General features: G+C 38.1%; 1 protein-coding gene and 1 long non-coding RNA gene across 3 annotated transcripts in view; one reads left to right on the top strand and one right to left on the bottom strand.

Moving 5' to 3' along the window:
- Positions 1-537: 537 nt before the first annotated feature.
- Positions 538-17,249, top strand: part of LOC108266783 (uncharacterized) — a 52,126-nt gene continuing 35,414 nt past the window's right edge. The window contains exon 1 of the long non-coding RNA XR_001812952.3: positions 538-741. This is a non-coding gene — a long non-coding RNA (uncharacterized LOC108266783). The remainder of the gene's footprint in view (positions 742-17,249) is intronic.
- On the bottom strand, positions 9,462-16,123 carry LOC108266782 (fer3-like protein). 2 transcript variants are annotated; one of them, XM_053681095.1, is made up of 2 exons: positions 14,341-16,123; positions 9,462-9,859 (listed from the first exon to the last, which is right to left on the bottom strand). In XM_053681095.1, the coding sequence occupies exons 1-2, from the start codon at positions 14,954-14,956 to the stop codon at positions 9,831-9,833; spliced, it is 645 nt and encodes a 214-aa protein (XP_053537070.1). In that variant the 5' UTR covers positions 14,957-16,123; the 3' UTR covers positions 9,462-9,830. The 2 variants fall into 2 exon arrangements, with proteins under 2 accessions (XP_053537070.1, XP_017325997.1); XM_017470508.3 differs by lacking the exon at positions 9,462-9,859 and adding an exon at positions 11,750-12,776.

The raw sequence follows: 17,249 nt of genomic DNA, 5'->3' as shown, positions 1-17,249 counted from the left end.
GGTCCTGTATTCAAACTAATATTTCGGTATTAATGCATCTTGAAATTGTTACAACAATATTTTTCTTCTTCCTCTTATTATTATTATTATTATTATCGTCGTCGTCATCATCATCATTATAAGTGCGGCAATACACGCTTTTGGGGTGTTTAATAATTTAAGCCTAATTGAATTAATACATATATTATTATTATTATTATTATTATTATTATTATTATTATTATTATTATTATCATCATCGTCATCATCATCAGTGCGGCAATGCATGCTTTAGGGTGTTTAATAATTTAGGCCTAATTGACTTATAGGCTACACATTATTATTATTATTATTATTATTATTATTATTATTATTATTATTATTGTCATCGTTATCATCATCATCATCATCATCAGTGTGGCAATACACGCTTTTGGGTGTTTAATAATTTAGGCGTAATTGAATTAATACACATTATTATTATTATTATTATTATTATTGTTGTTGTTGTTGTTGTTGTTGTTGTTATTTAATGCCGATGTTTAAAAACTACAACGAATAGACTTTCAACATGGCCATTAAGTGACATTCTCTGTTAGTTAAACTGATTGACTCTCGTTTTCGTTTTTCTTGCTGCGCGCTGTAGTCGCTCATATATGACGTCAGGTGTTTTACACCTTGCGCGTCGCACGTGGCTTTATCGTTCGCGTTATCCGCTTCTCACAGTTCCTGACCGTGGCCTTCAGGCGTCTTTTCATCCAAGTGAGTAATGCGCCTTTTGTGGGTTATCATAATTAAAATCACAAAACCATATGATGCTTTTAACGAATTCTCCCACAGTCAATTAATAGTCAATTAAAATAATTTATAAAAAAGAAGAGGGGGGGGGGAGAACAGGTGTGTCTGAAACACTCTATTCACTACACTGTTTTAAGGATTTTTTAAAACTTTTTTTTTTTTTACTGATGTCTGAAAACATCGCACAGCGCAGAACATTTAGGACTTTGATCAAATCTTACAACACGTTGCAATAAATCTTAGAATAGCTTACAGGACAACAAAAATCTGTTTTGTCTTAAGTAGTAGTAGTAGTAGTAGTAGTAGTAGTAGTAGAAGGGCAACATTAAGGGCGGAAGCTTTTTCTGACCAGTCTGTTATATTTACACTAACCGGTTTGTTCATTTGTTAAGTCTTTTTTTCTTTTCTTTTGATACTATTCCTCTTCAAAAACCAAAATCATTAGCTAGTTAAGCAGCAGTTAATAAACTGATCCCAGTTTGTTTGTCTCATTGCACATGTCCTGTCCTATATTTCCTCATTTGAGAAACAAATCAAAACCCTCCTAACTGTGCGATAGCCCATGTGTTTGATTTATTTGTTTTTATTTTATTAAAAGTAAAAAAATAAAAAATAAAAATCCTCCAAATTCACTTATGTACTAGTTTGGGTTCATGTTAGACAAAAAAAAAAAAAAAAAAAAAAAAAAAGAATAAATAGGCTTACAGTCGAGGTGCACCTTCTGATGTGTTCCTCCGAATCTATTCTTTCAACCATGATGAAAGTCTTCTGCCTGTTGTTTTCCAGGGGAAAAAAAATGTCCAGTCTTTCACAATACCCCAACCACATGTCCAAGGCGGCCTGTTGTGCTGAACTTTTGGCAAAGCCTCACAAGTTCTGCCGCTTCAATGTGCAGTCTGGACTGTCTCCTTGTACAAGACAATAATAATGCATGTCAGATTTCTTTTACCAGCGTCCAGTGCTTTAGAAGAGGCTGTTGGATGTTTTATATACTGGTGAAGCGTGGTCAGATTTGTTAGGTTTTAAATTGTGAAATGCATCTCCTTTTGATATTTCATTCACGTTTGCACATGTAATGCACATGGGCATTGAGGTCCCTGAGATGGTCACAGAGAGTACAGTGATATATTCCGCAGTATATTCCAGGATCTAAACTTTAAATATATCAGAACACTAAGATCATTTTCACCACGAGAAAACCTCCTGAAAGACACGCTTGATCTACTGTTGTTCTGCACGAACTTGTATGATGCTTTTGGGAAAATCAGTAGCCTGTTTTGTTTGATACGATGTCTGGGAAGTTGACCGTGTAGCAGAGCTTTAGAATGATACGAATTGCAAGTTGTTCAGGAATGTATTTCGTTGCCACACCTTAAGCCTGGTCCAGTCTTCAATTTAAGAAAAAAAAAGAAAGAAAGGTTTTTTGATAATCACTACTGGCAGCATAATTTCCGAAGTCGTCTTGAACTATGTAAGAGAAATCATCTCAAAATACTTTACAAAACTGCCTATTAGACCTGGATTATTCCATGCTTATATTCTAAGCAGCAGTTACACTGCTGGCAGACTGGCACACGATGGAGATCATTCATAGACCTTAATCTTTAGAATTTATGGTTTCTGACCCAAGAGCCGCCCTTTAAAATCCTAGCCAGTGTTTTCTGGGGTAAAAAAAAAAAAAGGCAGTTAAATGGGCCGATACAAGTTCGACAAGGCTGGGTTTTCACCAGTAGACCTGAAACAAGTGCAAGATGGTTTTAGAAAGGGAAGAAAGATATCAAATAAATACAATAGAAGTAAAATTCCAAATAATGCAACAAAACACCTTTTACAAAACAAACGATGAATGATGGTCCACAAAGACTAATTTGTAGTATTGACCTTAACATCAACAAGTAAAAGCATGACAGATGAGAATATACCTAGCTATCTAGAGACCAGGGGAGTAATGCAGTGACAATATCTGTATCTGTTTAGCGCTCCAAATAGCTGTATCTGTATTCAGATTTAAACCGGAAAGTGGGTGTGGCCTAGAAGTTTTTTTTTGTTTTGTTTTGATTAAATATGAACTCATCACTGTCACACAGGACTTTTTTTTTTTTTTTATCCAGCTTGAACAGTTAATATATTTGTTCGCACCTGCCCATGATATTTTCTAACAAATTTAGCTGGTTCTATTTCCCAAACTATTAGCCTAATTTAACTATTAGCCCAATTACCCTGACCAGACAGTTACTAAGGATACTGTAAATACTGTACAATTTCCAATGTCGCACGTTCATCTCGACACGGTCTGTCTTTGTTCCACAAGCTTCATGTCTGAAAGTAAAAATCACCTGCTTGCAATTTAGTTAACGTCCTGTGGGATCCCAGTCCCGGTGCACCTCTGGTCTCAACCAGATGCCTTGTGAATGTTTTTGGCAAAAAAAAAAAAAAAAAAAAATCCCTATCAGAGATTTGTGCATACACTAGCACTGAATGCAACAATGAACATCCAACACAGTGTCCTTCACTACAATTCCAGCGCTAGGTACCTTTTTATCAGTACGTACATACAAATGTACGTCATGTAAAATTGACTCTAACCACGAATTGCATTTAAATGATTCCTGCCTTTTGAAGGTACCACATCCCAGACATAATTTAAACGTCATCTGTCCATTCAGTCTTGGTAAGAAGATGAGAGTCCTGTTTCCTTCACCCTGCATTCCTCCATCACCCCGACAGCTTCAGAGAGACTCCATATGGATGCTGCAGCTCCTTTGGAACATGAGCTCGTGACGGCCGGTATAATGCCATACATATTTCCTCACTGATCTTCATAGGTACTCTTCTTATTCTCCTGAACTGACGGGCAGGCCCTAGAGATGACCCGCATCAGATCAAAGATGTGTAATGCCATATTTCACTCTGCTAAGATGACGTGTTTACATCTCCCTGACACCTCTAAATCAGCTCCACATGGCCTGGAACTCTTTAATAAGCTGAAATCCTTTCTGCAGAGGTCTGTCATATGCTTTGGCAGAGGGCTGCGGCGGCTGCTTTCAGGCTGCAATAAATAGAAAGGAAACAGGAGAAAACCAGTGACTTTTTGCAGCGCTGGCACCTCCAATCGACGTTTCCTCGAACAATCTAGTAGGACAAAGGTGGGTACTGTGTAGGTTGGTGGATGATCTTGCTTATGAATGCCGTATGAAGAAGGAAGAGTAGGTGTGATCCATAAAGGAGATGATTTGTAGGACGTGATCAGTGGTTTTACAGTCCAGATGTATCCTATGGCTCAACGTATAAGGCCTTGCCTGAAATGAACCGGGCTGATCCTACTGTAAGTGAAGGCAGATGGGCTCTGTGTGTTTGTGCATCTTACATTTGTTGATTAGGTGCACAGACTGGTTTTGTGAGCTCATGCATGCAATATGTTCTTTACACCAAGATGAACAGATGATGCAGGAAAACTGAGAGCAGCTGTTTTTCATCGCTATTACCTCAGATGCTATTAGTGTTACTGCCATCAACTTGTGCTGCTGCTGCTACTGTGCACAGCGTCACACTCACCTGTTTAATCCTGTGGTGCCAAAACATACAGAACCTTTCAGCATAGTGTCCTGGCTCTCGGCTGATATCCATTTTTGTTCCTTTCAGGCAAGTAGCATAGTGTCAGTGTGTGCTTTGCTGCACAGGCTGTAAAGGTGGTGTGAATGTAACACACTTGGGTGAACTCGGAGTGTAAACGTCTTCCAACAAACACTGCTGTTTGGATACACAAGCTCTTCATTCGCACCTTTTGATGCAACAATAAGGGCAAGGGCCCGCCGACAGTAACACACAGTTTATCGTAAGTCATCTTTACGCAAAGAAATTGCTTTAGCAGCACCAAAGCGAGAGTGTACTATTCACTCTATGCAATTCGTACAGGATTTTTAATCAATTTTTTTGTTGTTGTTGCGGCCTAAAACGCTAAAAACCTAAAACGCAGCTTTTTAAAAAATTGGCGATGCATTTTGCCGAGTTTTTTTTTTTTTTTGTGCTTTTTCGCAGAAAACTACTTGAACTGGTGATATTGCAATTGCATGAAATTGTTTTTTGCAGTGATGTTTGTTGGTAAATGAGACCTTTTAGCTGTACTCTTGTTCGACGTACATGAATCGAAGAGGGATTTGACCGACTGCGTGTTGTGATGACGTCACATAACACGTCTTGGCCCAAATCTGCAGTGATTTTTAAAAAATTGCAAGCTCCTCTGTATATTGCCGAGTTTGCTTGATTTTGCGTTCATTTCTGCAATCGCAAAATCTTGGAAGGACTGTTTATGGGAAAGGAAGAATTATTTCAAAAGGATGAAAATGGATTCTAAAGGTAAAAAAAAAACGCAATCTACAATCAATTAACGACCGTTGCTTAGTAGTGCCTACTCTGTGGCTCAAGGTCCCTTTCCAGAACCTTCACACTAACTGTCCCTCAGTGGTGGAACGAACTTCCAACCTCAATCTGGACCGCAGAATCAGTCACTATCTTCAAAAAACAGCTAAAGACCCACCTCTTCTGTGAACACCTAACTAACCCCTAAAACACCAACCACACATTATCCTTAAAAAGAATAAATAAATAAATAAATAAACATACCCTGGCTCTGACACCTCTATTCTACGCACTTTGCTTCTTCTAGAACTCAATTATAGATCTTGTACGGTAGCACTACTTGTATTGCTCTCCGCTTGATATATCGCTTTGCTTGTATTTTCTCATTTGTAAGTCGCTTTGGATAAAAGCGTCTGTTAAATGAATAAATGTAAAAAATCAAACTGTTTCACAGGAATTCCAACTTCTGTCTGCTTTATTAGTATCTCAGAAACATTAACATGCCTATGTGAGGTATTCAGATTACACCAGACCCTAGAAGTAATTTATATAACACTTGAATGAAGAATAAAACACTTGGGAGCATGCTGTTATTGGAAATGAATCAGTGACTGGGCAGTGTGATGGAGCCCAATGTGAAGCTGAGTTACTGTTACCACCCTGAAGTTGATTATTTTTCACTAATAGCACAGCACAAAGTGTTTTATTTCTTGTACCACAAAAGTTTCCTGTCACGTAGATTTTTAAAAAATTTTTTATCTATTAAAGAATGCCACGTTGTACTTTTTATCCATTTAAAGTTCTGTTTAATGTTGTCTGCGAAACAAGTTGGATTCTGTTGTTACTTGCATTGTAGGAGATATAAACAGTCAATCGTTATTAAGCCTATTGTATAATATTTTTAAGATATTATATCATTTTATATAAGCTATATTTTCTCATTTCAGCTTGAAGTAATAAATTCAGAATATAATTAGACAATTCTAGGCTGAAATTAGTAAAACTGTCTATAAAAAGGCTTAATGGCCTTTATATTTATTCTATATTGAACTTATAAATACTATAACTTTCATCATCTTTCATTTAATGCAGTGCTGCTTGTTAAACCCTTTTAATAGATGTTAATTTTATCTCTAATGTTATGGTTATAACAGTTCAGCGCCTACATGCCCACATCGTTTATCAGAATTTTTCATGTAAATCAATAAGCTACACCTATATACAAGGAAATTGACACTTCTGATTTGTACATGCCACAGTTTACATTTTTTTTTACCCCCACGACAAGGTGTGTTTAAAAACGCATTAAAGGGTCCTTCATAAATGTTGCATTAGGGAGTGTGTAACAGCTTGAAGCATTTAGGTTTGTTTAATATGATGCAGACTTCAACCGCTGTGTGTGCTGTCAGGGCTGGATCATGCAGGCTTTGCGTGGCTTCTCTCCAGGGTGCCAGGGGCCCCAGAACACTGCTGCCGCTGCTCGCTTTGATTTCAGCTGAGGTGAAGCAAATGGGCCAGAACGCTTCCATCACACACTCTCTGGATTGGGCTCTGACAGGCCGAGCCTGCAATTCTTTACTCCGAAGAAGAGAAAAAGATTAAAGAAGCATGAGAAATGATTCTGTACCAAGCTTAAGAGTTACATTCATTTGCACATATATGTGCAGGTTAAAGCATGCTAGACTAGTGTAAACCAATAATAGATCAGTGTTTGGTAGGTTCCATTTGGTTGGCTTTAAGGAAGCCCTATTTGTGATCCATCAGGACAGAAATATATTAGACACATCTGTTACTTGCACTGTATGAATGAATAAACACACGTTTCCTTTCTCACTCCCGATTCTAGACTTGTACTGTATATTGAATAATTTCAACTTTCACGTATCAGTATTTTTTGTTTACTTGACAGTTGAGAAACGGTTCGTCTACAACAATCGCAAACAATGTGGCAGAAAATTATTCTTTAGAGCAGAGGTATATTAAAAATGTTGCATACAAAGCAGCTACCTGTTCATGCATACCATTAGTGATTAGGTCATACCTTTTTTTTTTTTTTTTTTTTTTTTTTTTTAAAAGAGAATTTCAAAGGATTTTTGTTTTGTAGTAGCATTTCATCTAATCACTTTCATGTTAATGTGCAACAGTCTCTCAACAGATGAGACGTATGTTTTGAAGCTGTAGTGGAGAATCATCTTCAGGTAAATCGTTTACACAAATGCATGTGATCGATCATGACCGAGAAACTGATACAGGAGCTGAGCTGGATCATCTTGGAAAGCTAGATTGACCCTACAGTTTTTTTTTGTCCCCCCCCATGATGTACTGTACAGTTTCATATGTTCAGCCATGGTGGTTGAGTACAGTATTCGATTCGGTTCGCTGAAATACTTTCCCTGCATCCGCCAGGTGATGACCCCTGCTTTAGAGCGGTTTGCTAGGTTGTAGATCTAAAGAACATTTTGACTGATGGATATTTAAGTATTTTGCTGGTTTGTCATGAGGAAATTGATTGATTGATTGAAAGTGATTGAAAATGATTCTTTGGTTTTTCCATGGAAACAGCAAATAAAATATTAAATAATTATGGACTGAAAATCAACGGAACCAAAATGACACCACTTTAAAGAAGCTTTTCTGGCACCTTTATTTTCTACAGTGTATGTTATTTCACTTTATTCTTCAGATTATTATTAAAGAATTTTTTAAATTTTTAAAATTTTTTTAATCTTCCATTATTTTTTTAAGTAATATTTATGTTTTTTTAATTCTACATGGCTTGTGATGACGTCAGGGCTGTCAGTAGCCTCCTCTGTGATTCTCACAGCTTTTTCCAACCATGAGCCATTTTCTACCTTCTGTCAACACGTAACATTCATTATTTCATTCACTATTAAACTTTTAATGGGAAATTCTAGTTATTAGAAGCTTTGAAGCACTGACTGGAGTCTGTAGCTCATTACTGCAGTAAATGTACACACCGCTCCCTCTTCTCTCACACACCCTTTTCTTAGCAGTATATTTTAATGAGACGTACACTTGTGACCCTAGTGCCAAGGTTAGCCTCAGGCTCACAGCACAGTGCGACCAGGTGGCCAGGACTCCCCCACTGAGCCTGGGCAAACACAACCTGTTTACCCTGCTGATTGGCCAGGCACAAGTGAATAACGGGGCCATAATTGGTGTAAACGCAAGACGGACATTTACAGTCAAGTGCAAGTCTGAAGTCCTTACGCAAAAGTAAGACAGTACACAAAATCCTGCACTTGTTCATACAGAGACGCTTTTGTGTTCTAATCTAATTGATTTAGCGTCATCTCTTGAAATATCAGTTAAGAATAAAGTGAAGGGATTTTAGGAAGAAATACGAACGATTTTTTTTTTCTTGCTCAGCGACTAAACACATAACAAAATGTGTGATGTCCACTAAAGGGACAAATGTTCTCATTATAAATTCTAAAATAATTTAAACAGAGTAATGTGTATAGACTCTTCAATGTTAATCGGTCTTTCCAGGAATTCTCGATTTTTTTTTTTTTTTTTTTTGTGTGTGTGTTCACTGAAATTAGCTAAAAATTAAGGAGGAGCTTGCAGTTTTTCAAAATTACAGCAGATTTGGACCAAGATGCGCCATGTGACGTCATCACAACGTGCATTCAACCAAAGTCCTGTTCGATTCACGGGTGTCGAACATGAGTACAGCTAAAAGGTCTCAATCACCAACAAACATCACTGCAAAAGACCACGCAAAACCATTTTTTTGCAATTGCAATTTAGCCAGTTTTCTGCAAAAAAGCACAAACTATCTAACCTTAATCTTAACCACTAATGGGGAAAGTATGTTCTCAGCAATTAGACCAGACCTTTTCTTTGTTTTTGTTTTGCTCACTATTAATCTTCAAAACCCTTGCCTTACATACAATGTATGCATGATCGATCCGGTCCATGTTGGTTTCAATTAATCCGTTCTGTATGAATAATCATTTATTCATCACTGTGGCATAATATGCAATTTTATATACCGTTATCTATATCTTTATAGCATATTATACATCTTTCTTGATATAATGAAGCTAAAAAGCTAAAGTGTAGCTATAAGTAATGCTTCTAAACATACTCGGTTATTTATAATAGATGATAAATGATGTACATATTGTCTAGATAAAGCTGTAGTTGATGATTTGTATTTCAATTCAGATTTTAAATATTTGTATAGCACTTTTAGCAATGGACATTTGTTATAAAACAGCTTTACAGAAATAATGTAAATTCAGAATGTACTTTTAAATGGATACATTTATCCAATAATTCTGTTCAATTTGGTTTCACACTTACAGTTGTGTAACAGTTTGCGTGACTCAGTTCACGTCACAAAGGCTAGGGTTAGAGGTGGTGTTTGTACCATATGTACCTTTTCTTATGACGTCGTTGAATAAGCTCAAACCATCCAGCTACATCCACTCCGAGTCAAATGAATCTCTTCAGAGATCAGACAGTATTGTTTGGCTATAAGTTGTTGAAACTGTTTGTATGCAAACGAAATGAACACTGTAGTTTGATTTGTGACAAAGGATCCAGACGAATATAATTATGTTTATATGGTATAAAAGCATGATGGTTCTGAAGGAGACGCCGTAAACACACCTGTCTCTTTGTGTATAGAAAGCTTCCTGTTGTTGCCCTCATTCGCAGACTGATCACCAAACCTCGCGAACTGATAAACAATCTGGAACATGATACAGTTAGCGGGATGAAGATATATGTATGAAGTATGAAAAAAGATATCTCCATCCATTTCTGTGTGAGTGATTGCACCACTAGGGTGCCATTTATGTGCCATACATATGTTACAGTTAGAATTATGTATGTAAACTAAAAGTAAAAGGTGTTTTAAACATAGTGTCCTTCACCGTTATATACAGTATATCAGATAAACAACCCAAATCTACAGCACTTGAAACCACATTTTAGCCTGTACTAGCTAACTAGAACGACGCTTTACCTTGAAATAAAGTTATTTAGATACTGTAAAAATGTTATTGTGCAGATCTGTTTAACAATTCATGCTTGAAAGATCTTTTATAGGCTATGGAAAATATTCGACAAGTTCACCAGGAAATCAGATCATCCAGATTTCCTGAATATTTCCCGAAGAAGTAAAGCAAGCCCACCTCTCGGTTGAGTTTTTCTTTACTTTTAATGACCTTGCGATATTGACGGATGAGATCACTTTGAACGCACAACACATTTTGTGTACTTGCTGTTTCTATGCTAAACCCTGTCGCTTTCATCCCTGATTCTCATTTAAGATCAAACATTTTTTAAGGTCATTTTCCAGCAAAGAAATCTTGGAAAAATTTGGTATTATTACCTAAGGTGGGTTAAAGACTTTTTAATGGTTAAATGCATGTTTTCTTAGAAAAAAAAAATTTGCATTTTTTTTTTTTTTTTTTTAAGAATTACGAGGCATGGCTCACACCGCGGTTGTAGTATCATCACTTGTTGTTGCGTTCTGATCGGTCATATGAAACATCTGATCTATACTACCTTTCTTTAGCACCTGGCAGCTTGGAACAAACACAAATCATGGCATTCCACTAGAGGGAGACGAGTAATCATGCACCATGGATCAATTACGTCCAATTACTGCAAGTCCTGCCACTCACAAATTGGCGGGGAGGGGGACGGGGGACATGGAAAAAATACATTTTTACCTACCCAGATGACATCAAAACTGAATCATCGCCCTGATCCATACAGCAGAACGAGTCCCCGATGAGGACGCAGAGCTCTACCTCTACCTAGAAGTGTAAATCATTCAGACAGCGCGTAACACTTGACACACAGCGTCCTCCTGGGCCACACAACATGTAAGCGGAGAAGCACACTGTGTATGTGGTGTAATTGAAGCCTCTGTTATGGCAATAGTACAGCAGGGATAATGTTGGGTTGATCAATGGCTGGGACTGAAAGAGCCATCACACACCTGCTGCTGCGCCCGGAGATGGAGTCGAGGTGCTGTTAAGCACATCGCCCTGGAGGAAGGAGTCAGCCAAACGTATAAATTAAGTACCAATCTCTCAAGACAAGGCCTGAGAGACTCGGCGGTCCGTCCAAACTTTTGTAAGCGCATGGACGCAGAGGCTGTGTAAAACAGCAGGAGTGTATGCAGTCAAAAGAATGATATTCATTCAAGAGGTGAAGCTAGAGCAAAGCAAAACTCATGAGACTGGACTGTCCGAGTCCACAAGAGGACGGAGAAACCCAAAGACGAACTCTAAAGTTAAGTTTCAGTTCATTTAAAGCTTTAAGTTCGACTGTGACCATAATGAACTTCCCATACCTTTCTATACGGCTGCGTAATTATTTCCACCGAGGGCCATTAACAACTAAGAAATCCCACTTACAGGACAGCACAGAGAAAAGACATAACCCACGTCTCACCTGCAACCCAGGTGTATTCTGAGACTGAGCTTTTTCACCTGCTCTCATTTTTATAAGCACACTAGGAAGCATAAGCATTCATCATATTATGAACAAATGTGTGTGTGTCTGTGTGTGTTAACCAAAGACCAAATCCTGTCCCTCATTGTGCTCCGGCTTTCTGTTAGGGGACTGAGTGCGGTCTCGGAGGTCCCCCGAGTTAGCCTTCAGTAAAAGGGAAATCGGTAAAGCAAGCACGGTCTTGTGAGCGAACGGCAATGTGCTAGCACGGGACAGCTGTGAATTCAATGTGGATAGTGGAACTGATTTTTCTGGGCCAATGCAAACATATGCACCTGTACTAATGCACATTAACTGCAGGGGTACATTAATTATTTTACCATTAAACCTTAAAAAAAAATTTACTGGATTCATAAAGGGAGATAATAATAAAAACATGCTCGGCTTTTCTATTTTTATTATTTTTTTAAATCAGATGAAAAGATGGAGAAATAAATTCATCCACTGAGATGTGCATCTGTTAGGATATTTAATGGGAAATATCGGAAGAGGTATTAAGGTTTACACCAAAATATTTTGAACACCTTTACAAAGAAAAACCGACAGTTAATAAATAAGATAGCCTTCATAAATAATTGAAAAGGTCATAAATATATAAATAATGTTTAAAGTTGCAGTAAGTGTTTTTTTTTTTTGTTTTTGTTTTTTTTAAACAGTTTTATAATTAACATTTTCAATTTGTGTAATCAGTGCAAAACAATACTACTCTTTCATGTAAATGTGGTCAATGGGCATGCTGCAAATTCTCACCCATCAGCTTGCGACCATATTGAAACGCATACAAAACACTTAAACAGGCGCTCCGAGATCCTTAGCGATCCTCTCATCTCCCACAGAGACAAGTGTCTAGGCCATGCCAAGACTTAAACCTGGTCTCATTCATCATTAACACACGACTGGAGTGGCACAGCAAAACACTGAGTCTCATTCTCTGCCCACAATAAATTAGAATATAAAAAGCATCCCGGGTGCCAAGTGCAGACGTGCGACCTGGTGAGAAATGTGCAGATGTCAGTGTGCCATGATGCCAAGCTGCCAGTGCGGTGGGGGGAAGAAGGATCCCCCCCCCCCCCCCCGAGCCGAGCAAGTCTGTCCCGCAAACTAATCCCACTTTATCCAAGAAAGACGAGCTGTCAGATCTGGAGGTGAAGGAGACAAAAGCAGGACAAATGTAAACCTTTTAGATACATTTTAATGACCAATGAAACACTCAAAGGCTTGTTAGAGCCAGGACTAACAATAGGAGCCAGTTATTCATTAAAATGTTTCCCTCGAAGAGATTGTGCACTGAGACATGCTTAAGTAAAATACACAGGCTGGATATTGAGCTTAGATGAAGTACTTTTGTTGCCACAAAGCTTTTGAGCACAAAAGCCAAGAATCAGACAGATCGGAATAAAACAACAAACATGCTTTAAATAATGAACAACAAACCCGACTGTTTGCCAGTGTCTAAGTGACGGAGCCTTATTTAGAATCAAATAAGCACCGAGATATTTGCATATTCCCTCTTAAGAAAAAGTAATTAAGTGGAGATCGTATAACTCGTGCTTGCCATGGTTTTCCACGTGTCAGGTCCTTCATTAAATTGCTTATTAAATAGAAGAATTTGAAATTCAGTAAACAGCAATTTTGAGGCAAAATGATCTTTACAACTAAAAGAAATCTTAACTAGAAATGAAGTCAAATTAAATGTTACATTTTCCAAATAATTGTTACATATAAATAACCATTTCACTATATACAAATCATTTTAAATATGAAATGTTCCATTCAGTCACATTCCATTTTCACACTCTGACATCTGTGCATACACACTTGTTGTGCGTGCTATTAAGTATTTTTGTATTGTATAATCATGCTTATTAAATATATATATATATATATATTGTTTTACATGTATTTCTATTAAAACCGTTATTATTAACAGTAGGGATTGTCATACTGTGACTTGTAGGATGTTCCAAATATTTCTTAGAGGTTAATGTGTTCAGGGAACAGGGTCGAGTGATTGGTGTGGGACTTAAATGTTCATTTTTCATATCCTGTAATGGATGACTTGTGGAAGCATGATTTGCATGAAATGTTAAACCGATTCACACATTAATGAAAATGAATATGATTTGAATGAAGTATTTGAACGATTATCTTTCAAAGTAAAGTGTAGGTATCGTGGGCTGGAACACGCAGTTCCTCTAAGAAGTGAACATGATGTGTTAGCTGCTGTCATTTTAGTAAGTTTGAACCTTTCTCAGCTGAAACATAGGCCTCTCCAAAAGTCCAGGGTTGATCACTGAGCAGTAATCACTGGGTATTATTAAATAAGTGAAATAAAACTACTACTAAATTGTAATGGTACGAATTTGGTGCTAATAATAATATTTTGTGCTATTCAAGGTAATAGTGTAGTTTTAGTGAGCTGGAACAGGCAAAAATATGGTGCTGTAGATTTGAATTATTTATCTGAAATACTGTATTTAATTGTGAAGGATAGATGTTTAAAACACCTTTTACCTTGATCTTTATGAGTTTAAAATCTTTCGATCTTGAACAAGATTAAAAAGTTAATCATTTACGACCCAATCATGAAAACAATAATGTATTAACTATGAATCATTCAAAGTAGATCAAAATGGTATTCTAGAATTTGAATCGGTTATAATTGATGAATGTGCATTAGAAAAAAGCAGGATCGATCCTCACCGCTCGTGTTCCAGATGGCGTTAGTCTGATTTTTGTAGCCATTCTTCATGCACTCGTCTACATAGGTCTTGGGGTCACAGCCGGACACGAGGATCTCTCTGAGCAGGGCGATGTAGGCGATGGCCAGCCTCAGGGTGTCGATCTTGGACAGTCGCTTCTCGTAGGGGAACGTGGGCACGTGACAGCGCAGCTCCTCAAACGCAGAGTTGATACTGAGCATGCGCTTGCGCTCGCGGATGTTGGCGGCGTGGCGCTGGACGCGGTACGGGTGGTGCTGATGCTGGTGATGATGCTGATGGTGTGCGAGATGGTTGGAGGCGAGGCGGCGCGGCCTGAGCTTCCCCCGCTTCTGCTCCTCTAGCTCTTCCTCTGCAGCACCGCTGTCCGCCTCAGCCCGCGGGGAGCGAGACTCCAGCTCCGGGAAAGCGAGCTGCGCTTCGGGGAACACGGACTGACACCCGAAGGAAGACCACGGAGACAGTTCACCTGTTATTGCCGTGCCATCGAACAGCAGCGAGTCGAGCTGGGACTGAAACTGAAAGTTAGGGTCCATTTCGCCCCAGAAGGCGAAGTCCGTGGTTGCATCTTGGTCAAAGTCAAACAGCATGTCCTCCATCACTGCTTTATTAGAAAGTCTGAGCGGATAACAGTGACTTGTGACTGAGTGCGTTTCTTACATCGACTTGTTGCTTTTATACGTCTACCTGCACTCGAGAGCTCAACGCTATAGGGCTCTGTCCTCAGACTGGCCTCTCCTGACACTAAGCCCATCCAGGAGGGATTAAATATCTTGAGGGCTAGCAGGGCTCGCAGCAGGGTGCTTATGTCCATTCAGTGGGTTGAAAAAGACCTCATTAGGACACGTGCCTCCTCCTAATAGCGCTCTCATTGCCATTTAAAAACAGGAGCGAGGGCGCATTCAAATGGATCAGACAATCTTGAAAATACAGACGGAGAAAAGGGAGAAAAAACACGTGCACAATTGCAAAGTTCTCTTAAGTCGTTTCCCATACAGCTCAAAGGATGTACCAATATTTACAATAACATGAAAAGCCTTATTTGCTATGCACATACGAGCAGCTTTGCGCCTGGACTCTTGAGACAGAGCACATGGCCAGTAAACAACAAGCCTGGCAAGAACTTCTGCACCCACTACAGCAACTACCCTAATGAAAACGTCATCGTTCTAAAATGCTTCACTTTGCATCTAGGTAAACCTTATGATGCTCAATGTAGTCCACATTATTTCATTTCTAGTGGAGTTCAATATTAACTGAGTTATTAAGACATAAAAACAATAATTATTACAGCACAAGTTCTCCTTCATAGGCTTGTTTTATTTTATCCAATTTTTAGTTACCGAATGACGCAGTCCATATTATAAGAGACAACCTCAGGATATTAAACAACATATGACTAATCAGTAAAAATGAAGTTGAATAATGCACAAACCAGCTGCATGGCCTAAACATGCATTAGCCAATAGCACAGCTCTCTGAAAGGACCTAGATTTCTATTTTCTAACAGAATATTAAAAAACCTATATGAAAAAAAACCCATCTAAATAGAATATTTTCTATAAATGTTCAAATACAGAAAACAAACACAGGTCTGTCAGTTATAATATAAGCTAGCCTATATTTTATTTATGCCTACTGCAATGTGGACGTTTTACGTTATTTTCAAAAGCAAAATATCATGGGAGTCCAATACTTCAGAATTAAATGAACTGAAAATACATTCTAGGTATTAATTTAGCCTACTTTAAAGTTGGCATTCGCTATCATGATGGAAAGTTTATTGTGCTCCTGTCTAGACTGGGCTTTGCTGCACCTGTCCTACACTAACATATCCTACTGACGTAGGCCTACTACAGAGTACCTCGCGTTAGGATAGTATGATAACGCTCACTGGTTGCCATGGAAACATCCAAACATGTGTATTACAGTATGGCAAAAAAGTAAGGCACACCATATTTACCACCGACGGATTTAGAAGGACATTTGGTAGCCTACTATTTAGTATATTACTATACAGTGATTTGGTTTATTTAGTATGTGGTTTTGACCGTATCCATGGACACATCAGTAATCGTATCCTATGGGAGGATATTAAATATGCAGGTATTCCCTTGACCTGTGTTTCTGTTTAATAACAAAATAATTTAGGAGCTTATTTTCATATCCAAAAACTGATTTGCCGTACAATATTGAGCTACATGGACCTATAGCGTGCCTTGAGAAGTTTTGTTTAACACCTTAGCTGAGCTGAGGAGTTATTTTTTTTTTATTATTATTATTCTATTCCCAGATAAGACTACTTCCAGATTATTTGAAAGGTTAGCTCATTTAAGGTGGGTGGCCTTTTGTAAAATTCAACCTGGCTAAGTTAATGATGGGTAACTAGACGTTTTCTTAAATTTGATCCAATCCAAAATTAAGCAGAAATGTAAACTGCCTTTGAAGGATGAAGTCATTGTTCTTAAGCCCTGGATATCAGGGATCAAACACACTTGGATTATGTCAAAGAGGTCGAAGTACATCTGTGAATATTAAATATAGCAAACATGACTCATGTTAAATATAAGTAATATAAAGTAGATTTTGTTAAATATATTCACCATGGCCCTTCTAAATGAGTTTTGTTTAGACAGCTGGTTAAAGAGCAACAAATAAAAGCTGTTTACGGATGAAGTGGCAAAATGAGAGGACTGTCAGAACCTTCTGCTGTGCAGAACGACCAGTCTGCTGCAGCTGACACACACACACACACACACACACGCACACATGCACGCAACCCACTTTTGTTCAACGTTTGATGTAAATTGTATCATTTTGTTTTGTAAGATTTAATAACACACAGGCATCGAGTTTGTATGTAGGGAACTTTTCAGAAACACATGTGATGAG

The sequence above is a fragment of the Ictalurus punctatus genome, chromosome 6 (assembly GCF_001660625.3).
Source record: "Ictalurus punctatus breed USDA103 chromosome 6, Coco_2.0, whole genome shotgun sequence".
NCBI lineage: Eukaryota > Metazoa > Chordata > Actinopteri > Siluriformes > Ictaluridae > Ictalurus > Ictalurus punctatus.
Note: the sequence above shows the minus strand (reverse complement) of the source record. Positions and strands in the feature narration are given on the sequence as shown.